The sequence below is a fragment of the Xiphophorus hellerii genome, chromosome 9 (genome assembly GCF_003331165.1).
Source record: "Xiphophorus hellerii strain 12219 chromosome 9, Xiphophorus_hellerii-4.1, whole genome shotgun sequence".
Taxonomy (NCBI): Eukaryota; Metazoa; Chordata; class Actinopteri; order Cyprinodontiformes; family Poeciliidae; genus Xiphophorus; species Xiphophorus hellerii.
The window spans coordinates 3301195-3326701 of record NC_045680.1 but is presented as its reverse complement, the minus strand read 5'-3'; the positions used below and the strand labels follow the sequence as shown (position 1 = coordinate 3326701).

At 38.5% G+C, this 25507-nt stretch overlaps 1 protein-coding gene across 1 annotated transcript in view; it reads right to left on the bottom strand.

Moving 5' to 3' along the window:
- Positions 1–9643, bottom strand: part of cachd1 (cache domain containing 1) — a 79727-nt gene extending 70084 nt beyond the window's left edge. Inside the window, exon 1 of the mRNA XM_032571708.1 lies at positions 9404–9643. Coding sequence (XP_032427599.1) covers positions 9404–9643 — 240 coding nt within the window. The remainder of the gene's footprint in view (positions 1–9403) is intronic.
- Between the last annotated feature and the right edge of the window lie 15864 nt (positions 9644–25507).

Below are 25507 nucleotides of genomic sequence, written 5' to 3'. Positions count from 1 at the left end.
TCCATTGTAACCCCAATATTTGCTTAAAAGTCCTTTAGAAAGTTGCAAAGAAACCACACACTTCCACTACCCAACTAAACAAACGAAACCATCACAGCTCAAGCCCAACATGAACTAGAAGATGTTGGATCCCCACCTTGCTTTAGAATGAAGCAGTCATGTAACATAACCCAGGTTTTTATGTATAATTTTGAATTTGTGTTGATGGGGGAGGGATGTAGTGAACCTGAACTTTCAATGCACTGCACAAACTTCTGACTGGCACAGTTTATGCCGTACATCCTAAAGTTGAACTTCAGTTCAACAATTTCTTCACACTGTAGGAGTGGTTGTCAACATGCAGCACTGAATTTTTATGACACTGTTAAACAATTCGAAGAGCTACTAGTCAGAGAAAAGAGTTTGTACACTTTGCACAGGTCTGGTTTAAATTTTTCATGATCCTAAATTTCCATGTGGCAACAGACTTATAAATGGTTGCGCAGAAAGAAGTTAAATCAGCTGAGCTGACCTCCATGACTCTGTGACCCTGAACTCTGAGTAGTGTTTTAGCTCCTCGGGAACTGACAACAGACTGCACTGACTGTTTTTTCATACATGAGTCTCAGACTCCACAATATGACAGCCTGATATGCAGAGACTGAATCGGCTGCACAAAATCTCTTTGAATCTTCTCTTTCCCAACCCATTCACCTAATTTAGCATTTTTCCCTCCTGTTCTCTGAACTGCTGTCTGCCTCAGGGAACATCCCGGAAGGCTGCTGTTGCATATGCAAGGTCACATCTTTACCCGAGAATATGCAAGTACTCTCTCACAAAAAAACAGGCAGGTATAAAGTATGGATGGATCTTTGAACCTCACAAAGGAACTTTCAGAAACCTTAAAGGTGTCTGTATGCAACTTAGAACTGAAAATGTAAGAGAGACCAGGCGTAAGCAAGAAGAGAAAACTGGGGTTAAAAAACTGCGAGGAAAAGAAGTCCAATGTGCTTCTACACAGTAGGAGTTCCAACTCTCTCCTCATCGAGAATGCAAAGCCTCTTCTGCAGGATTGTGTGAAGGGGTGCATGTGTGTGTGAGGGGGATGGGAAAGCAACAAATTCAACTCGTCTGGGGGAGGGAGCTGGTCTCTAAATTCTGCTGCTTGTCCCCCCAAATGCGTATTGTACCACCAGACCCCCACTCCTTTCAGCTCCTTCATTTTGAATCTGGGCCCACATGGCCAGAAGATGGCCTTCAGTTTTATCGTTTCTGCTGCAACACACCCAGCAAGGCCTGCAGGAGTCTGAAAGGACACACCAACAACTAGAAAACTAGAAATGGAGGTGAGAGGTGTATCAGAAAAAAGAAAACTCACTTAAAAAACCGAGTTAGCTCATAAAAAACAGACAGTTGGTTCTATGCAAATGAAATCAAAAGGCTCCATATCTGGAACAAGTGAGTGTAATTAAGTGTAGTTTACAACAGTTGCTTCCAGGGTTCTTCCAAATTTTCCATGACAAAACATCACACATTTGCAAAATCTTATTTTCCAGTGTTATTTTACACATGCATTTTAAGGTAGTTCTACGATGGACTGGCGACCTGTCCAGGGTGTACCCTGCCTCTCGCCCTAAATGTCTCGCTGGAGATAGGCACCAGCACCCCTCCCAACCCCACTAGGCACAACGGTGTAAGAAAACGGATGGATTACGAGGTAGTTCTACCTTGCATTTAAATGTGGAATCTTCAAGAACTCCAAAGAAAATGAAAGGAAGGAAGTACATTGATGGAAAGATGGCTAGAAAGAAACGAGTCAATAGTTGGACATATCGATGGATACATACAGGAAAAATTGATTCACACTGGATGTGTGGACAACTTTTAGAGATGAAATGTTACTTTTCCATACTTCAACAGGCCTGGAAAACACCCAAACTGTAGGAATTCTGTTCTTCAGAACCATACATTTATAAACATAAGTAAACAATGGCTCAACTTTTTATACAAATCACAGACGAAATGTTAACAAAAATCAAGGCTTTGTTGGCCCTAAATGCTGCAGAAGCATTAAACAAAATATCATATTTCTTAAGTAACCTCCCTCTGAGAAAAAGTCACTGGTTTTTAGTTCTTGTGGTGGAGAATCCAAACCTGTTAGGGTCTAAAGTTCCTCACACAAGGAGAGGAGACCGTCACGGCAGTCATTTTCAGTTTGAAGGAAAGGAAAGCAGTTATGTGAATCAAGGAAATGCCAGACATCTGGTTCGATTAAAGTCGCTTTGGAGACTTCTGCAATGAAGTGGCTCCTGTGCTGATTTGGTAATCAGGCCCCAACATGAAATCAGTCCCATTTTTACCACCACCACACCTAACTATTGGCAAAAAGTAACCGCAACTTTCTGCTTACTCAAAAATCTACCTCGTCACCAATCAGAACAGCAGCAGTGAAAGTATGACAAACATTTTAAAAAACAAGCTGTAAGTAGGGCATTTTTATAACAGAATGCAGAACATGGATACTCCTATCTGATCATCTTGTTTGATAACGAGTTGAAGTCAAAACTTCAACTGAAAACAAAGCTTGGATTGAATTTATGATTATCAAGCACAAGTTTCTGATAGCTGCAAGTGGCATTTTGATGCATATCAGGAAAAAGTCATCAAAAAAGCGTACTTTGCAGATAGAGAATGTTGTTTTTGTCTAATCAACCGCACTCTGATTTTATCCTAAAAAATATTCAGACTAGACAGGCGTTCTGCGTTTCGGAGATGATCAGTTTAAGATATGACGAAAAGAGATAAAGGGCATAAAAAAACGACAAAAGCAGACAGAAAAATGTGAGAGATGGCAGGGGCTGCATAAACACTTCAAAACCACTCTCAGGCAAGGCCAAACACAGAGGGGGCCCCTATTTCTGCTCAGAAATGTGGGAAAAGGATCAAAAAGCAGTCGCATAAATGATCTGGCCACATCAGGACAGAGATTTAAACCACAACAGCTGGTGCACATAGGGAGGAGCATCAGTTTTGTGTTCCATTTTAACAGAGTGCAATGAGCTGTACGTACACCGACACATAATTATGATTGATAGAAATGTACATTTTATCAAATGAATATGTGGTTTCTGAAAAACATTTATATTAACATAAGTTATGCTAAAGGTAAGGTTTTGCTATAAGAAACGATGCTAAAAAGGCTGTAAAAACCTGATGGCATATCGTCCACTTTAGCCAGTGTCCGCATTAGCATAATGTCTGTTAAGCGTAACTTCTATTTTAGCAAGACGTTCCTTTAGCAGCATAACTCCCATTATGGCTTTTGTTGTTGTGTTATGCATTTTTGCTGTAGTCTTGTGGCCTTTTGCAATTTGTTGACCCTTCAGGGCCAAAGACCGTCCGTTTCACGGCAGTTTCACAGAAGGATTTTGTTCGACTTTCCTATATGTGCATAGAAGTCAAAATGTTGGACTGTTTGAAGATGTTAAGAAATTGAGTCTTTTGTTCTATTCTCATAACTTTTACGTTAGAGGTAGATGCAACAGAACTGATTCATTAAACCCAGGTCTGTTTACAAGACGAGACCTTTAAAGGTTGATACAAAGGAGATTTTATATGTTTTCAAAGTTTACTGATTTCCCAGTGGGACTCAAGGGGGAAAAAATCCTTAATTTACACCAACTATAACCAAGCACCTTAAAAGTCAAACACACAAAACTGTGAGTGATATTTAAATTTGAGTAAGAAAAAGAAAAAACACTGAAGCTTGGAGATATTCTTTTATTAGCTGTAACAGGGGAATTAAAATCTATGGCTCTGCCTAAAAACAAGGAAGTTTAAAAAAAAAAAAGAAAAATACTCCAAACAATAACAGTTATGGAAGAGAACACAGGCACAGAGATTTCAGCAAATCCTCTGAGGGCTTATAAATCACTGAGACTCATCACGATTTATGGGAGGTGTAAGACGATTTCTGCTCTCGCAGTGCAGTTCAAGGATGACTAATGGGAAGCACCTGTAGCTCCGTAAACCTGAAGACATGTGAAAGCAGGTGAGACGAAAACCCAAACACTAGATGGCATTAATTTTTTTGTATAAAACACCATGTACAGTTGCTTGACTTATTTAAGGTTTTTGTGTTGTTAAGGTTGTGGCTAGAAATGCATAAAGCACAGCAATTAGCCGCAAGTCTAAAAAGAAAATGGATTATAAAGCAATAATGCTCCCAGATGAAGCAATGAGTCTGTGAATGTAAAAGTAACCTTGATAGAGCTCAGAGTCGTGCAGGCAGAGCAGCAAGACGCAAGAAAGCTTTGAAGCTTTTACTGCAGAGAGCGTAGCAGGAATTCTGATGCCCTGCTATATCTCCTCAAATCCCCCACCCCCGACTCTCTCCAACTGGTTCAATATAAAGGGAGGATAAAGAGCAGAGCCAGTGTTTATCCAGCTGAGGAACAATAAAAAGAAAAGTAGTAAAATGAGAAATGGAAGGTTACTAAGAAGCTGGAGGAGCAGGAAAAAAAAAGGGAAGGGGAGTGAGTGTCTGATAAACTTATTGGAACCTCTGAATCCAAGATATAGAAAACCAGTAGGAAAACCACAAGGCTCTACAGCTCTTGGATTGAACGTAACTAGAAAAGTTACAGACTAAACATAGCATTAATGCAACATCATCTCCTCTTTTCCCTTTTCTTCTATCCTTCTGAAATCATAATCAATTTTATATTTATTTTGTGCCGACAAGTTTATGGGTCAACCTGGCCCCATTTCAGATCAACATGTTGCAGTTTCATTCCTACAGCTTGGTAACCATAAACAACTCAGTTTTTAGACTAATATTTAAACCATTGTGTGTCTGTATTTCCCTTTGCAGTTCAGCATTCAGAATTATAGTTAAATGTTCATTAAAATGCTAAAATCGCATGTAGAATTTGAAATACACGTACAGTCATCTAAATTTTGTATTACACCTTATTTTTACTGATTGTAGTTCTGATCTCCAGTGATTCAGGGGACCATGCTATGGCAGCTTTTGACCCCAGACTCAACCATAATAGATGTCAATGACCCTCAACTGGTAGAACCCATTTATTGGAGTCAGAGAGTCATATTTCCTGTCAGTAGTGCATGAGTATATAACAGAAAGTTGCCCTAAAAAAAGTCTAATTCATACCTCCCAAATGTTGTAATCCATACCTGTCCACTAGGACCCTCTAAAGATGGCTGCAGCCTGCCTGGATCCAGTGACTGTATGCCAATAGACAATACAACTGCTATTCAAAAGGGGGCGCCCTTTTAATCAACAGCAGATGAAGAAAAAGCTTAAAATCATGGCCAGAAAAAAAAAAAGACAAAATCTAGCAACAGTTGTCTGAGCTAATTATCAAGAACAAGTTTAGCTAAAAATGGCACAAACAACTCGGATCGTGATTGTGTTTCTAATAAACAGATTAATTTCATCCAAAACAAATCAAAGCTCATTGTTCAGAACACTTTCAAAGCTTTAAGATCTATTTTGTGTATTTTAAATGAACAACAAGAAGTTATAAATAGAAAAAAAATCTGATCAGAAACCACTTTTTAATGAACTCTGCAGTTATGCTCCAACTGCAGGAGAGAAGTAAAATCTTTAAACAAAAAGAAAACTTGCCTAGATATGACACTCAAGAAATATGAACACTAACTAGAGCAAAGTGTCATCTGTACACCTTCACGTCTCGTGGGAAACTCAGCAACAGGCTGGCCAGCCTCAGATTACACAGCTGTAAAAGAAAGAGGGGTGGAGCAGAGATGACTACAATTACATTTTACATTCTGATTATGGGACACTCACTCAGAAATCTTTTACAAAACTGAATCTTTAAAAACCACGCAGCTTAAAAACCAAACTCCCTTTTCTACACAAAGTTCACTGAAACAAAAAAAATGTTTGAGATGTAAAGTATCTTGAGAGAAAAAATATAATTTTTTTTATGTTTTCATAATAAATTTCATCACTTCTATACAAACAACCAGCAATAAAGTCAAGAATATGTGAAGTGGAAGAAAAAAAGATTTAAAAATATATATTTTTCTTTGAAATATAACTTCCAAAGAAATGTAGAGTGCATTTCAGTTCAGTCCCCTTGGGTCCATACTTTGTCCTGTACAGAAAAATCAAGACTGACTTGAAAGATTTGATAAATCTCTGCAAAAAGCTCCAGCAATCTGGATGGAGGGCACATGTGAACATCAATTCAAGTCTTCGCATAGATTCTCAATTGGATATCTGTATGAACTTGGATTGTATATTTAAAGTTGTTGGGAGCTTTCATGGTGATGTCAGTTTTTATTTTACAGTTTTGCAGGAGGGTAAAAAAAAATCCTTCCTGTTTCTTGTGTTTCATACAGAGATAGTCAGAAACTTCTAATGTTCTCCTACAAACTCTGAGGCTTTCAAAAAATAGCTGGACTTATAGATCCAACAGGTGGACTGTAGTTCCCAAAAAATGAATTTCTGAATGAAACTGACTGCTGTGGATTTGGTTTAGCAGTATACAATTTTTTAGAATTTGATTTAGTACAAAAATTTTTTTTAACTACAACAAATTTCCTTCCACTTCAAAATGCTGCACATTATGTTGATGTCTGACTAAAACCTATTGAAATTAGTTGTAGCTCGGCAAAATGTGAAAATGTTTAACAGTCATGCATGCTTTAACAAGGCACTGTGTACAAGTAAACTATATGCTCACTCTAGGAAAGTGTTGGTACCTGAGCATAACCTATAAGAAGTAAGAATATATGACAGAAAAAGCAATACGTAGCAATTTATAACTCAAGACAGTATCAGTTATAAAAAGGTAAAAATCTGTATCGGCCTAATTTTAAGTGATATCTTTGCTCTAAAAGCAAAGAAACAGCACTTCTAATTTACCATAAATCTTTCTTGCACATCACAAACAGAACCAGGAAGCTCATGGGATCAAATCCACACAGAATCTCTTACAGGCTGATCTGGACAGCTGCTTTCTCACATGCAGCTCATGTGAGGGCTGCAGGGAGTTCCTAAAAGCAAAAATTCAGTCATGTTCTTTAGTTACAAAACATTTGGAGAGAAGAAGAGAAAAGAAAGAAACTCCACATAGCAAAACAAAATAAAAAATTAGAGTTTAATTGAAATCCTAAAAAATGTTTGAATTCAGGATTCATCCAAACATCCAGCGGATTCCTGCAGTCTCAGAGCGTTTTCCCTGCATGCATGTCTGTTATATTTATGGCGGCACAAAACACATCACAATCAGTCGGCTCAGCTTCCAGCCGCGACAGATTCTCACAGCTTATACAACATCATGACAGCTCCGGGGAGTTTACCCCGATGCTCTGGAGTGACGCTTGAATGCCGCTTTTGGTATGAATATTAAATCAGTCATAAAAGTTTAAAGTGAGACTGACAAAAGCTAAAATTACTTCTAATTAATTACATCTTTGTAGTCGACAGAACGGTTTTTCAGTCATGTGAGAGAGAGGGAAAAAAAAGAAGCAGCCATTAATTCTCTGCGTTTGCAGGCGGAAAAAACAGGAATAATGTCGAGACAAAGCAATAGAAATAAGAGTGAGAAAGAGAGCGAGCACAAACTGGGGCTCTGGGAGGGGATGAGCAGTGACAACGGCGGATCTGCCGGGATCAGAGGAAGCCCTCAAAGCCGACTCCTGGTGCTGGGATGAAGGCGGCTCAGTGTGGAGGCAGAGGAGATGAAACAGCGTTTGGGGCCTCGGCTCCCCCGCTGCCTTGCCTCTGTGCTCCAGGCCTGTGAGCCCCTCTGCCTCTGAAGTGCAAAGCACCCCCCAACCTCCTTCCCCTCCCTGAAGCAGCCACCACCCCTACACCCTGCCATTTGGTGTGTTTAAAGGATTCTGCATGGATGGACATGACAGGGTATAGATTTAAAGGTGTTCGTTCTGTCTGCTTCCAATTAGTTACGGCTGGAACATAAAATCCTCCTTATTAGTGGGAAGAGTTGAGGGAAATTAAATGCATCAACTTATTGGTTGAAAATCAAACTCAGGTGATTTTTCCTTGTTTGGTGGATCAATCACCAGCAGACCCCCTATTCATTAAATGCATCAAAAATAAGAAATCCCACCATTTGCAGTCAATGAACACACCAGCAATCTGGTGCACTTTAGTTTTAAGTTTAGCAAAATAAAAATAAAATCTGATAAAGTTTAAGGACACATTGCATAAATGGACATGACAGGGTATGTAAATAAGTAAATGGAAATAAACTTGTAAATCTCTCACTTTCTTCTCTAGAAATGATCGAGCACATTTGTTAATCTTCATGATTTATAAAATACTTTTAAACTGGTCAGACTCTGGCAATCGACATGTCACGCTGTGAAGAATCCCGGAAATCCCAATACAGCAGTGCATCTCAAAGAGAAAAGGGTCAAGAAATTCCCTCTTATTTTGACATCATTTACAGATTTGCAATTTGCTGCAAAGCAAGACCTTCAAAATATTCAGTTCAGTACATTTTGATGCAAAATAGTGAGAATTTTCTCCTGATTCCAAAACTAAAGCCTCTCTCATTCTCAGAAGCTACAGATTGTTTATTGTTCTTTTTTTTCATTTTTGGGCTTTTATAGTTCTTACGAAAAAAAATAAATCTGAAAAGCAGGATTGGTGCATCTCTAAAAGACGTCATCAACAATTGCCTTTTTAAACCAACTGTATGCAGAATTACATTAAAAGCAGCATTCTGTTGATCTGTGCATTCACAGAACATTTTCAGATTTTTTTTTTTTTTACTGCAAAACAACAACCTTTATCTGATGTTTATCAAACTCCAAAGGGTTAACAAGACCACATAAACTATCTGTGCTGTCAGTGATTAGAATAGATTTAAGAAATAATTGGCCCATTTCGATCTCCAACAAGCTGATCGGTGCATTTCAACAATTAACACATCTAAAGGAACTTTAGATGACTCTCTTGGAGGGAGAAAGGCCTTATCTGTGATTTAACCATTATCCGCAAGAAATAAAAAGAAAACAAGGAAATTTCCACTGACTAATCTGTGAATGGTGCATTTAGACACCCCCCCCCAAAAAACAACAAAAAACAATTAAGTGCATTGCAGACACATGAATCAGCTCTGAGACACAGCCTGTTAACCTTGATTATAGGATCCCGTCTGCACATAATTAGTTAATGTCTCCTGATGTAATTCCTTATCGAGATTTATCGCAGGACCGCGTGCTGATGCTCCACATTAATGCACCCAAACTTCAAAGCATTGCTTCAGCGCTGCAACGCCACAGCTTTTCGTTTCATAACACCCCAATGTTTTCCTCGACACGACTCTTCTGTCTATAGTATTTCAGGTGCAGGCCTCCAAGTGAGGGTCAAAACGTGAATGAAATGCAACTATTTTATTACCTGCATCGTGAAAACTCCCAGCTCCTGTGAGGACAGCTTTTTCATTTGCTCCGCCAAAACTTGCGCTTCTTCCAGGATGGAAAACTCCGTCTCGGCTCCGCAGTATCCGCAAGAGAGAGCCGAGCAAATCAAAGCGAGGCGCCACGAAAAAGCCACCGAGCCGCCGCGGAGGGGAAGGTGTTTATCCCGGAAAGCAGCGCGAGTCCTCGGCGTCTGAGCCTCCGCAGTCCGCCTCGCCATGATGGCAGGAGGTTTTACAGCGCTGGAAGAAACACTGCGTGTGAACCGAACTGGTGGTGGAAAACAAACAAACAAGAACTTCAATGGAACTTCTTTTCACAACTTTCCAGCGGAGAGTACGAGTGCGCTTTCTCCCCGGCAAGAAACTCAAGTACTCCCAGCAATGCAAACCATCGCGCCTCCTTTACGTCCCCGAGGAGAGCGAGGGATATCCATGCGGAAAAGTAGATATGTTTATGCTGGTTTTCCCTTTTCTTTCTTTCACAGCGTTGTTCCCTCCTCCAGTCGTCGTTCCAACTCCTGGAAGTCTGGCAAAGTGTGTGAGAGCCGGAGATTCACCACAATGGGAGTGAAAGTAGGAGGCGTGGAAACGGTAAGGAGTCCCACCGGCGCCTGGATCTCTCGATCAATGGATCAGGGGCCCGTGACGCGTTCACTGTTGCTGCGAAAAACAACAATCGATCAAACGGCTCCAGAGAAATGAACTGTAAACACATTAGAATACATTTTTGTTTGTTTTGATGTAACATTTACTTAAAAAAATGTTAATTTGCATGTTTTGCTAACTGGATTTCCTCGTCAGAAACCAATGCTGAGCAACAAAAGCGACTATATGACTTTTGTTTTATACAACGTATTAAAACTAAGTAGACTACAGTGGCCATAAAAAAAATACGGATCTTTTTTCTATTTTGTTTTCCCTTTGATTTTGAAGACAACACTGATGAGGTAAAATGTCAACTCATTTGTTTTTGACTGGAGTTTTGTTTTATGTTTTGTGCTATAAAATGTGACTCAGATAACCATCTTTTGTTTTTTTAAGCCAATTGCAAAATAATAAAAAAGATAACAACATGGCTAATTTATTGTCATGATCCACAGCTCTTTGTGTTTTTGGTTCTCGCTTGTGTTTGTATTCTGACCACTCAGTTGTTTTGTTATTGCTATTAAGTTCTTCATCACACTTTATTCGTCTGTGTTTGGTTCCTTAGTTATTTCTGATGTTCTGCTTTTTATGGATTTTGGTTTAGGCTATAAACAAAACAACATAATGATCACAGCATGACAAAAAATATGTAAAACATTTAATCAACAAAGAGCTGGAGAGCTAAATATAAACTGAACATGTACAAAGTGTGCTTAATAATTATGGCTTCATTCTAAAAATAACTTGAACCTTAATAAGACAAATTGTTCCTATTATTAAACAATGCAGTCCCATTCAGTTTGTCATTCAAATTAGTTGAAAAGACAGATGACAATCACTTGTGTTTTGTGCTGCTGACTTTACAGCAATCCCTCACACTGAGCATGCATGTAACAGCAGAAAGAAAAATGTCCCTTTAGCAGGACGAAACCTCCAGCAGAAGCAAATTACTGCTGAAATTGATGTCCTTTCTATGTTGAGGAAGAAGTTAAGAATTAATGGCAGCAGCTCCTTTAGTGGCTGTTAAACAGATAAATAGTGTGCCTGTTTTTAAGCCTCAAGGATGAAAGACAGCACCATATTCTTTTAATATATATATTTTTTACATAGCTTTTATTTCCAGGATCTTCATTCTATTCCATTTTTTTTTATTCTAGATTTATCAAGGTCGGTTAAAACAGAGTCCACAATATTAAATAATGTACAAAGACCAGGTAAGGGAAGGAAAATGGGATTAAAAATGTTTAAATGGTTTATTTTTTAGCACATCTTTACAAAGCTGGAGACATTAAGTTTACATAAAGACTAAAGATTGCATTCTAAATTGTTCATTGTCCTTCTTTCTTGAATTCATACAAGATGTAACATCAAAATAATAACATTGTCTATCATTAATTAAGTTCTGCTCAGTTAAATAGTACTAAAGACCAGTTTATCAGCTGAATATTCAAATATGTTATTTATGGACCTCCTCAAATGAACTAAAATATTTGTAGACAATGTATTCTTAAATTTTCTTCACACCTGCTTAATGTTTATGTATGAAACTTTTGACAAAAACAGCTTTTCATGAAGAGAGTATGCGTAAACATGTTTTCGCCTCCATTTTAACTGAGGTAAAAAGTTAGTATTGTATTCGTTTGTTGTGTTTATTTTAATAAAAATGGAATTCTTAGTTCAGAAACCAGCCAAACGTCCATCCCAAAAGAATCCAGTTCTTGTTTTCCATGCATCCAGCACACGGAGCAAAGACTTTGTAGATTTGTTCATTTCATGTTTTAATCCATGACTGCAACATAAGAACGCAAGGAAGATAGTGGGTTCATTAAAGAATAGTGTTGCCGGGGCAGATGACGCGAAGCTTTGAAGTGCAACAGCACTCCAACCCATCAAACAGCTGACCTTTATTCACTGTTTTCAATTCATCTCCACTTCATTGGATTGCAGAGTATATCTGCATTGCAGCTGCAAAGCTGGCCTTCCCCCAAACCATCTCAATGATTTATGTTAACTTTTTTAGAAATTTTCAGGCAAAGCATTATTGCAATAAGACACAGAAAAGGTCCAGTCTGTGGCGGTTTCAGACCCTAATAATAGAAGGATTTTTTTCAAGATGGAAACTGATTTGGAAGCTGTGCTATCATTTGATGTTTTGCCAGTTTGAATTTAGGTCATTTTATGCTTTGCTTATTATTCTGATCTCAGTTGTGTGTTGCTTTGGCAACATTCTCATGGGACCATTAACACAAACGCTTCGCAGTTAATTTCAGCCTTTTGGTTCACAATGTAATCTTGGAGACGTCAAATAGCTCCGCAAAACTGACATCTAGAGTCTGCCACATTAAATAAGCTTAGGAAATATCAGCAGAGTCATTGAAAGTTCACAGATAAAAAAAGGGAAGACGAGCTCTGGAGAGATGGAAAGATGGGAGTATGCTCTCAGGAGACAGGAAACAAAGGTTCTGAATAACAAAGTGCAATTTATGCATATGAATGAGTGAAAATGTGACAGAATGGCACAAAGTCAAAGAGACCGAAGGCTCCTGAAAGTCAGTGAAATTGTTTAACATACGAATATTGTGCTGGGAAAAAATACAAAGAATACATTTGATATTTTCTACAGTCATTCAGTTCACAGCCACAGTTTTAATTAGATAAACTTTCTTTAATTTTTAGATGAGCTAAAAATCTCCTACATTATTTAATTTAAGAACTTAGAGAAATAATCCAATGAATATTGCTTTCAGGATACATATATGTAATTATATTATATGACTGTTTTTGTGATTTTTAATACTTTTTAGGTGCTTTAAAATCACCTCATGATGATGGCATCATAAACATGGATTTCTCTGCTTGTTGAGTGCAGTTGGGAGTGAGGGAGTGAGTGGGTGGGTGGGTGGGTGGGTGAACACGCAGCCTTGGAGGCTGTGGTCTCTCCCTGAATGGCTCATCTGTCTGTGTCGTTGGCTGCAGAACCCCTCAGCTGTTTGCTGGAGTGTCACATCCTTTCAGACCCTTGAGAAAACAAAAGTGTTTGATTAAAGAGTCTCAATCAGGTCTTTGCACGGAAAACCTTCAGGAAAATTATGCACAACTGCTTTATGTGGGTCTGATAATTTTTCAGCAACATTTAGAACGGCTGTTTCCTAAAAACAAACAGGAGGAATTGCTGCAAACTGTCCGGCACCGATTGAACTTTGAACTTGTATGAATGATTTGATTGAAATAACTGTATATTTTTGTTCATGAAATGGATATGATTGTTTTGTGAAGTACCTCTGGTTGACATTTGTTTCAAACTGTTGCTATATAAATAAGCTATATTGAAATGAATGTGAATTTATGTCAGAGAAAAAACTCTGTGACCCATCAGAAAACCCACAGAGTCTGATTGGATTCGTAGGAGGGGCGCTGTTCTGATGGGATTGTTTGTTATATTTTTAGTTACTGGAGGGACAATTACAGATTAGCATCACTGACTTCTACTGTATTTAGCAAGCTGTGGTTCAAGCTATATTTTTTGGTAGTCCACTTACAATAACAATCTGATCCCCAGCTGCTTCTATTCTTTCCATAAATCAGTGAACTAAACATTAAGGAAAACAGATCAGGAGACTGGCGAGCGTTGGAAAGTTTAGAGGAACACTCAAAATTTAGGTTTCAACGGTAGACAGACATTAGATTATTACTAAACTGCACTACTAAACAAAGCTTGAACACGGATTTGTTCATTTCTGATTAGTTTTAATTTAAGCCTAAAGAAAAAACTATGCAAAAAAATATTAACCTCCAAAGTAACAATTCAGCAACCCCACAAGGTCTCAGCAATGTGCTTCACAAACACAGCAGGCATTTTAAAATATTTACTCATATGTATTTAGAAAAAAAAAAAATTATTTTAAAATTTTATGTACAGCAATCGGTGGCAGAAATGGGGCCCAGTGTGGGCCTCGGTCTTTATTGAACAAGAGTGGCTCATTGGTTGCTCGTTTGTTCAGAGAAAAGGGAATAGATGAGACATTTTGTCATATGCAAGACAGTTCCTGGCAAAACTCATGCTGCTCTTTCAGTGTTACTGTTGGCCTCCAGGTCTTTACTGGCCAGTTTTGGAGAGGTTTTAAGTTTTTATAGTGTCACTTTTGATCTTTATTTTCTCTAAAAATGTCTTTCTTCTCTATGTGTATAAAATGTCATAGAATTTGTCCCGTTCTCTGACTTTGTAAAATTAATTTCTTTGATCTTTTGTACCTTAAATGTTGGGTTTAGCTGAAAGAAAAAAAAAAAACAACAACATTCTTTTATTTTAGCTCAATTAGATCCACTATGATTATTGGTAGATTTGATATCAAGGAAACCAAAGGCTCAAAGGGTACATCGGTCAACCAGGTCATTGTGGCTTCTTAGTTTTTACATTCCCCCACCCAAACAGATTCATTTTAATGTTGATTTATGCAGAGTGTTACGTCCCGCTACCCTCACCCTGGCTCGTTCTTATTATTTTTTTTAATGCTAATTACGGGAGAGAAGGGGCCGCAACAAAGTGTGTAATAATTGACACAAAAATGGAACAAAATAAAGAAAACAAAACGGGGCACCTGACGGAACACACAGTGTGGCGGGGCTGACCTTATGTCCGATCAGTAGATCCTATTCCTTGACCAGCTGGCATCCATTGGAAAAGGGCGATCCCTCATTCATCCGCCGCTCCGTTTAATAGTTTTTTTTTTCTTTATCTTAATATATATATAGTTTTTTCTCTTTTCCTAAAAACCGCACCTCTGGTGATTTCGTCGGTGGTTGATCTTGGCAGGCGTGTAGCTCCCCGGTGCTAAAATGCTTTAGCGTCCAGCCGGTTTTCCCAAAACAAATCCAAACAAACTTCATCCCGGCCAAAACTTCCGACGCTCCCCTCTGGGTGGATCCGTGCCGAGGTGAAGGCACTCTTTTTTTTTTTCCGTCCAGAACCTTCCCGCACCGTATTCTTAATTAATTTTTCTTCGCCCGAAACTCCGCTGCTGCGGCAGCTTCTTACACGCCACCATCACTCATCCATCTCAGGTGCGCCACCAGCCCAGCTAAAACACCTGGGCTGGCTGAGCCCCGCCCCCACCAGTGAACCGTCAAAGGTGCCAACAATAAAAACAAAAATAAACAATCAGGAGGCGGAAGCAAAGTGTGAGCATGTAACAAGAGCATATGCCAAAATAAAAGTGGAAGAAGTTTGAAATAATTTATCACAGTCAAAGTCCCTTCCCCAAGCTCCAAAAAGCTGTCAGTTTAAAAGTATTTAGCCACTGTACATCTTTATTCCTTTTATTTTCCAGTCTTTTTCAGAGGAGCAGCATCATTAAGAGCCGTCTGACTTGCAATTTTCTTTGGCGTGAACAATACTGGTTTATTTTAAGACAATTTGACTTCACAAGAAGGCAACTGAGGTTTGTCATTAACAGAGACAAAAGGATTGGCTTTACAGGATTAGCCTCTATTTGCATTTTCCTAATTATGGTACAAACCCACAAAGCCACCTGGTTTGGGAAGATAGAGGGGACAAGAAGACAGTTTGAGGCTGATAAATGAACACCTCAGGATTTATGACATTTGGAGTAAGATGCTATGAGAACCAAATTAATGCAAGCCACAAAGAATTTTACATCAGGCTTCAAAGACTCAGATGCACTTTGTTTTGTATTCGAACAAACTATCAGTGTTATTATGAGCAGCTACTGTTGAAAGAGGCTAAAAATGTTAATTTAAAGCAGCATTCTTGAAGCTTCCTAAGTTTTTCATATAAAATTCTTCATATATAAGCGAGGTTGTATTAGAGCTCTGTGAGAAGGAGACAATGCCTGGTGAAAACCAAGCCACAACTCACTGCTGTAATTACAACTAAACACAGGGGGTGTTGCTTGTTAGCAGGTCAAACCACTTTAAACCCCAAATTAGCTAGTTTAGAGTTATTTTTGAATGCTCATAACTTCACTGACACAAAGCAATTTAGTTTGTTTACTGCTGCTTTATTGCAGTTCTAAAGGCAACATTTTCCCTAGAAAATACTGTTATATTTAGTATGTAAACTACAAAAATTACAGGACTGTGTCATATTACAACAACAACAATAATAATAAAAAAAAACAATACATCAGCTACAATGGTAGCTGTCTTGGCTCAATGGTTATGCTCACCCGAGAGCAGTTTTAGATCCATCTGACACTACAATGTATTTTATTGAAAATTTAGGAGTTTTTACGGGGGAGGTGAAAGGACATTCAAATACACTCTTGCTTTTCACATTTGTACTTGTAAAATAATTTGAGAACCATGCATCAACATCTTTCCCATTTCTGCTACCTCTAAATTATTTTGTGTTGGTATAGCATGCTCATTAAATGCCAATGAAATACGCTAAATGATCCTCATACAGTGGGGCAAATGGGTGTTTCATTTTTAGGTTACTATTTAAGAACAAAATAACATTTATCAATCTTTATGAAGAATCTGCTTTATTTATGAAGTTTGTGAACTTCATAAATGTTGTTCAGCTAACGCAGTTGTCATTTTCTCGCTAAGCTTTTTGCTGGTGACCTGGTCCAGACTAGCAGAAATTCATGATTTTGTCTACAGAAATCCTTTCATGTTAAACTACCTACAAGTCTCTGTAATTGATTGGTTGATTTAACCAACAACCAGTCAGTGGGAGCAAACATAAAAGATTTTGATACGTTTTTGCTGGATTTTTAGCTGATAATCTTTATAAACTTAAAGCATCTATGAATAGCCAATTCATCATTTATCCCTGTATACAGAGGTCAGGCATTCCCAAATGTTCTTTTTTCTATTGCTCTTTACTCAGTACTTTTGTTATTCATGTATTTAGATCAGACTTGGTTTTGGACCCTTTGTGGTTCTGCCTGTGCAGTACCATCCTATAAAACCAGCCATATCAACACTAATCACCAGCATACTTCAAGCAGTGGTGGTAAGAAAACCCAATTACAAAAACATTTCTTTTGACATGCATGGCAGCTTATATTGCACTATTGCACGACTGTGGTCACCATAGCTCTTTTTTTCCCAGTTGGCTCCGGGTCAGTCTCAAACCACTTGGAAGAAATGTTCTGGATGAAGCTCCACCTAATATTTCTCTTTAGTTTACAAACAACCTTTTCATAAAAATCATTCATCCTGTTTTTCTGCCCAATTAGGGAGATGCCTGTTAACGACAGAAAAAAAAAAACTTTTCCATATTTCAAAATTAAAAGTAAATGTAAAAAAATATGCAGGAATGTTGCTATTTATTTGCTATTTACCATGTAACTTCAACGATAATCAGCACAAAAGATACATTGTCTAAAAATGCATTGATCTGACTCTGTGAACAACTTTCGTAGATCGGATGGTGGACTAACTGGATTTTCTGTCTTGATGACTCTGGCGTCTCAATGATCACTTGATAGTGAGCTCAGAAATCATCCCAGACATAAACAACCTCCCAGTCCCCAGCTGATGTGCCCTCGCTGGCAGCTTCAGCGGTTCAGCTTCAGAGTCTCTGGGCTGCAGTCCATCTGCAGACAGGAAACGCTGCGGGGACGAACCAGCCAGACCCAGATCTGCTGTTTAATGCATGACAGTCTGCTGCGCTTCGCCACAAACGCAGAATAGATCAACAAGGCAGAAAGGATTGTGTTGTTCTGGGTCACAAACAGACACGGAGACCTTATGATTGTATGGAAACCTTAAGACTTTCTGGAACAATTGAAAACATTGCTATACTTCTTTTAAAAAAGGTGTTAGCTAGGAAAATGTTGTGGTATTAACACAAATCTGAGGGACAACTTTAATGCAACTTGATGCAGCTGGAATCCGGAACCTGATATTGAAACTACATTCTTCTTAAAAGGTGTTTGCCAATGTTTTGGTTTGATTACAATGTCTTGAAGAAAGAGGGAGGCCAAATGTAATGTGTATTATAATTCTGACACTGCACATCACCCTGAATGCACCTTTGTTACCTTAAAACATAGTGGTGGCAGCATCATTGTCAGTTATTTCAAATGTTTGATAGTTGTTGCTGCAAAGGGAAAGTGATTATATTTATGAAGATGTTGTTTTTCCACGCTTACTCAGATTGGTTTGGAAAAAAATTACATTTGAAAACTGCTTTTTTAAATTACTAATTTTTGCATTTTATAATTTATTTACTGAAAAGTGTAAAAAAAAAACTGATGAAATCTTTAAGAGGGCAAACCTATCTGACAACACCTTATACAGCTGAAATAAATCTGTTTTTTTAATGGAAGAGCTACATAAAAATTTTGGTATGCATTTAGCATGAACCATTTTGCAACTTATTAATTTTTTTTCTTTGAACAGCAGGACATGTTGCATAGTCAACATTCTAACTAATTTTATATTCAAATATCAAATATGGTTGATATGAGCAAAGATTCCTGAACATTATTCAGTCATTTGTTCAGATATTGGTTGTGTGGGGGCAAGCGAAAAATGTTGAAGATAATACATAGAAACTCATACAAACTATAGAGCTTCGTCTTTACCGAGAACATACACACACACACACACACACACACACACACGCCCACCCCCACACGCACACACACAAAAATCAAAGCAGCAAACCTAGTACACTGAAATAAAATTCGACACGTTCACACAAGAAATCTGGTCTCTTTGTACTTTTCAAAGAAACTTGCATTTAAAAATCCAACTTAATAAAAGAGCAGCAAGAACGCAAAGCCACGCCACGAGAAAGAAGAAATGACAGTCTGGGAAATGGATCTGATTACCAAAAACATTTTAGATGCTTATGGAATGATAGCATGTCATAATTACAGGGAGCAAGTCCCAGACATCAATGGAGAAAAACATGAAGCACTTATTGCCAGCTTTGACAGACAAGACTAAACCGATCATTTCATACTGGGAAAGTGAGGCAGTTACTGCTAACCCTATTGGGTTTTAATTAGTTGCAGCAGAATCCATCACTGAACACATCAGTATGATCTCTGCTGGAGACAGAGGGCAGCAGCATCCATGAAAAAGAACAGACGGACGGAGAAAAAAAAAGTGATTAGAGGACGAATCTGCAGCCATCATGGACGCCAGTCCTCCAGCACCATCACTTTTTATGAATGTGTTTCTGATGTATGCATGTTTAAGCAGAGAGGTTGTGTGGGTGGGGTGGGGTTTCAAAGTAGCACCATACTGTTACCATAGAAACGTGGCTCTTTGAAGTCTTTTGGCCCCCTTTTTTTTTTTTTTTTTTTGCAGCTGGATCTGCTCTGCTTCTGGCCCCCTTCTCTCCCACCATCCTCTCCGCTCTCCTTCAGCTGCATCAAAAATTTCTCTCTTTGAAGACTTAAGCCGATTGCAAGTCAAACGCAGAGCTATTTCTGGCTCTATCAAGACGTGAGGCTGAGGCTTTGTGCAGGGCTGTGTTTGACATCTCCATGTAGGAAAGACGGGGGGGGGGGAAGTGCAGCAGAAAACCTGAAGAAATGGTTGTGTTCACACAACAAATGGAGAGTGTATGACCACAAAGGTGATTCGTGTTCCTGAGGCATACGTTCACATGCTAACAACATGCGTGCAAGTACCAACACGGACCTTCAGAAAAGATTTGTAAAGGAATGGGGAGGGAGTGGAGGAGGTGATGAAAGGATGGGAGAGTAGAGGAGAAAAAGAGAATATGAAAAGAGGAAGGGAAAAAGAAAAAGGAGGGAAGTTAATGTCTATTACTCAGGTTAATAAATATTAACTGATATCTCAACTCAATGTTAACACCACAACACACTCATTCATTTATTTGACTTTCTGGTGTCATTACTTGGACATGGGGCGTGTCTTGAAGTTACAAAGAGCTCATTCATGATAAAACCAGTAAGCAATTTAGTTTAAACCACATTATCAAGCTAAGTTCAAGTGATTAAATTAAAAAGATCTTGTTTATGATATTTCATATCCAACAAATGTCTAATAAATGTAAATAAAAAAAGCTGTTTTCTAATTGTTTCATTCATTCATTAAGAGAAACAAAAGCAACCCTATCTGGCCCTCTGTGAAAAGTAATTGCCTCCTACATCTCACATTGCACCACATTTGGAGCAAACAACCACTATCAAGTGTTCCTTGACCATGGAAAGTCTGTCTGGACTTTGACTAGGCTACAGCAAAGCCTTCATTTTTCTGTTTTTAGTGGACTAGCTGGTGTAATTTGTATCACTGTCCTGCTTCACAATGCAAACTAAACTTTCTCTTTCAGGATTCATCGATGGAGAGCAGAATTCACTGTTCCATGAACTGTCGCAGGCTGCCTTGAGTCTGAAGGACCCAAGCAGCACCAGACCATTACACCATCACCACCATGCTCGATTGTCTCCGTTTTGGTCTTTTTCTGAAAAACTGAGCTCGTTCATAAAATGCAGTGAGAAGCAGACGTTCCAGAAGGTTCCAGTCTTATCCTGTCAGTCAGAAGAATATTTTCCTAAAAGTCTTCTGGGAGAACATATCTCCCAAAAGATATTTTCTGGGAGACGGGTCTCACATTTGGAATATCAAAGATGTATGAAGAGAATGGTCTGGACAAAAGCGGTCATCAAATAATGGATGACAACAAAAAAACTGAGAAAACAACCAAAAAATGATTACATTTCCTTGTGAAACTGAAATCGTATTGTCACATCAGATTTATGGTAATGGTGAGAATTTCAGTAACGTGAAGAATGCGTAAACAGTTGATGAGATAACTGTGCTGTTTGCCACAATATCCATCTCAAATTAAGCTCATAAAATATAGGCTGATGAAAGTTTCAGCACAGACTGTTGCTCAACGTTTCATCAAACATTGTCCTCAAATGCTGTATGTCTTCTCAGGATAGTGGTTGCTGTAAGGACAGCTGAGGTCAAGCTTTCTGCTATTCAGAATATTCTTATAATCAATCTCTTCTGGTTATTAAACGATCCTTCAGTTTATTCCAACTAAAAATCATTAGGATCCATGGAGAACAAATCCAGGGATCCAGCCAACCTCCCTCCATGTGCCCCAGGGTAGGTGGGGCCCCAACATGGATCCAGATCCCAGATTTTAGAGTTGAGTGGAAGCAGACTGAAAGTTTTGCTGGAAATGCGCTGAAGCAGAGAAAGGAAGAGTGGCAGGCCTTCCTTGCCCTTGGAGCCCCTCCACTGACGCACACAGATGGAACACATTAGCCTCCATTCCACAGCATAGCTGGATGGATTATTAGATAGAGAGTCTGACTGGAGCAGGGAGAGAGGCGTGGAGGGTACGAATCTGGGAGGAGAGAAAAGAACTGAGGGAGTGGAAACCTGTTCATTTCACTACAGATTAAAAGTATATTTACTTACTGATGATTATTTTTGTAGCATAATGTAATTAGCCAGGACCAAAGTTATTTTTTGCACCAATGGTGGCTATTTTATAATCTTGGATTGCAACATACTTTATGCACATTTACACCATTTTAAGGGGAGATTTATTTGCTAAGTGCCTTTTTTGAACCTAATCCAGGAGCCATTTATGCACTCCCAGACTGTAAATAACACACATGTTATGTGTGTACCAAATGACCCATGCTTTAAGATGTGTATCTCTAATGAAGCAACAGAACTTTAACTTCATGGAATGTGAAATGTAGCCATTAACTCAACTAATTTAATAAGACTTTGTTTCAAGGCACATAGATCTAATTAGGTTAAAAAAAATCCTCTGTTCTATTCCGGTTTTACTAAATCAACACATTGAAAACATTTCTTATTCAGTTGAAGAAACTGTAAGAAGTGTTTTGGTGTGTTTCCTGCTCAGCATATACAGTAGTATACAAAAATAACATAAGAATGTATTTTCTAGTTTGTGTCATTTTCTCCAGCAGGTAATGAAAGAAAAAACATTTCTGTCTGTTTGAAATTCATCAGATCCTGGTGGCTAAACCACATCTTTTTTGAAGTACCAATCTTTCAGTCCTAATTGATTAAAATAGCTGACTTAGGAAAGACTGTTGGAACTATTTGTGTGTTTTGTTTTTATTCTAATCGCATGAATCAATGTCCTACATGTTTTGAATGTCTCTGCTCCAGCATAACTAATTTAAATAATTGCATTAAATGCTAACTGCATCACCGACAAGCCAAGTAAAGTCACTGTTCAGTTAAATTTGTTGTATTTATCTTTACTTTTATAATCTGTTTAAATATTCATGACATGAACAACTTAATTTGATGATTTGCAAATGGAAAAAAAAAATCTCAGTAATTAGCATTATAAGGGCAAATGAAAGGATAGACTTTATGATGGACCTGAGCTTTGTCAAAGTCCATGGTGGGGTAAATTAAACTATTCATTGGTAGTTCACTTCACATCATTCACAGACTTCTCCCCTCCTCCTCCCTTCTCTAAGGTCACTGTGTGGCAGCGCAGACAGCGTAGGTCAAGCGCCTGTCAACCCCTTGGACAAAAACAGCTCATGTTCCCCAACAATCAGCGGCTTGTTAGAGGCATCTGACAGAACTGACTGGACTGAGGCTGCAGCGAAACAGAATCTTTGAATGTCAACCCCCTGCTACCAATACACCCGATTGTACATTCAAAGTCTTTATATTTAAATCAAAAGGTCTTCATATAGGTGTAATTAATTGGGGATTTAGTTGATATTGCCGTGTGTTGTCATTGGGACTTGACTGAACACCAGGCATGAGCCAGGCAGAATTATGTAAAAGGTGAAGTTCAGTAACATAAAAAAAAGTACAAAAGTTACCAGACAAAAGAACGAAGGCGGCAGGAAATCCAAATCTTGAGACAGAACCAGGAAGCAACTGGAAATATAATGGGAAAAACAGAAGATTCCAGCAATGACAAGCAACAAGAAAAAAAAAAGTGTTGAAGTTGGGAGGAATGGTCAGCAGAACAAGCAACAGGTGAGTCTAGTTAACTGAATGTACTGCAGGGGAGGCAGAACCTAAATTGGAAACACACAGAAAAATGTAAACATTGCAAAAATATGTCCAAAAGTTTGGACACACCTTCTCATTGAATTCAATGAGAAGGTGTGTCCATGTGTATATATTCACATGGATACAGTAAAACACAGTTTTGAATTAGTTCCTATTGTACTTTAACTAGCAACATCAAGAAAAAAACATGATCAACTTGTTTTTACTAACATTACATTAATAACGGTAACAGTTAGCAAACTCCATGGTTTTCTGACTTCCATTTCTGTTGTGGCAGCATTCCTCATTCTTCCCAGACGAGCTGAACACAGCATTATTCCACCTGAGTTGATACTTTGTGGAAACACCTTCTGCAGCAGTTAAAGTTAAAATTTTTGGGAGTATGTCAGATGTATCTCCTCCACATTTAGACACTGACATTTTGCTGATTCTTCTCAGAAAAATGGATCAAGACCAGTAAGACTGGAAGGAGATCTTTTTTTAAGGCTGTTTACTGAAGTCCACACCAAAATCCAATTCTCAGTTGAATTTAAGTGTGGACTTTGACTGGGTTACTCTGACACATACCTTTGCTTTGATCTAAACCAGGGGTCTCAAACTCCAGTCCTTGAGGGCCGCAGTCCTGCAACTTTTACATGTGCCTCTGCTGCACCACACCTGAACAGAATAATTAGGTCATTAAGGCTCTGGAAAACTGATCTACACAAGGAGGAGGTCATTAAGTCATTTCATTCCAGTGTTTTGTACCTGTGGCACATCTAAAAACTGCAGGACTGTGGCCCTCGAGGACTGGAGTTTGAGACCCCTGATCTAAACTATTCGAGTGCAGCTCTGCTTCTAGATTTAGATTGTTGGCCTGCGTGAAGAAAAATCTCTCCCTCATTCTCAGCTGTAGCCTGTAACTGGTTTTCATCTCCATTAATCTTCCTTTCTTTCAACTATGGCTTTCCTCTTGCCCCTTTCTCATAAATGCCAGAATTATAGAGGTCTCTACAAATATTTGCTGCGTCCAGCTGAGCTCTGGATCTCAGCAGCCTCTCCAGAGTTATGGGCCATATGGCAGCTTCTCTAATACTCTCTTGCTGCCAGTTTAGGTGAACGTTTTGCAGTTGTGCCACACGCTTTCTACTTTCGCACTGTAGACTGAACACCGCTCCTTGAGATGATCAAAATTTGGGATATCATTTGAGATCTTAGGTTTACTTTACATACTTCCACAACGTCACTCCTGACCTGTCTGCCGAGTTCCTTGGTCTCCATGATGATGTTTATTGAAGTCTGAGATCTTTACAGGACAGCTGGATGTAGATTAAGATTAAATCACACACAATTGGACGCAACTTACTATTTAAGTACATTTTAACGACAATTAGATGCTCTGGATTATATTTTGTGGTGTCAGAGTAATGGGGTGAATGAGTTCAAGGGGTTATGAATTATTTTTGCTAGACGTGGATCTCTCTCTTTAATACTCTGTTATTCCCATAAATCCTTTCTCTATGGAAATATTTCAGCATGTTGATCCTCCTGCTGCATAAAGCACATTAAAGATTATCTTCAATGGGCCTAATGGGGGTTCTACAGCAGATTGCGCCCTCAAGGCTCGCGTGTCACCACTGAGAAAGGAGTGTCTGCTCTAACTATTTACATTTGTAGAGGGACACACCCATTCAACATTCATCACTCAGACGACACAGGGAGCTTGGCACGTGTATGCTGAGGTAGAAGAGACAAATTTAGGGAAATTTCATTCTGTTTAAGGACTATACTCTTAGAAGTTGGGAATGCATTTGTTTCTTGTTTAAGATACCAGAACTTCCAATGAAGCAGGAAAAAAGAGAATATCAAGGAAATTGTTCGAAGCAGAAACACTAAATAAGGAGATCTGGATCGATGTGGTGCATGATATTTATGCTATGGAAAAGCCAACCACTTTCTGTAGATTTGAACTGAATAAATTTGAGAAAGTGGGGAAGGGATGACCGAAGCATATTAAACCGATAAGTTACATAAGTGTATGTACTTTTTTTACCATCCAAATCTTTTGGTTAATTTTATAAATGTTCTTTGGATTGTTTGTTTTTTTTAATCCTCTTTCTGTACAGTTTTTTTTGTTATAAATAAAAGAATGGAAATTGGAAGTTGTGATATACTAACATGAGGCCAAAAATGTCAAGAACTAGACGATATACATTTAAGTATTGTTCTGTAGAATGTAACATCAATCATAAAAAAGAACTTGAAGTGAAGCGTTTTCTATTCTAAAACTGCAACAGATACCTATAAATGCCTTTAACAAAAAAAATAAAAAAATAAAATCACGCATGAGTAAGCACACCAGAACACTACACTAGATTTTTTCCCCCAATGTGGTTACGTTCTTTCTACTCTAATATCATTTCCAGCTGCTCAGAGGCCAACATTTTTAAACAGCTAAACACCTCCACCCC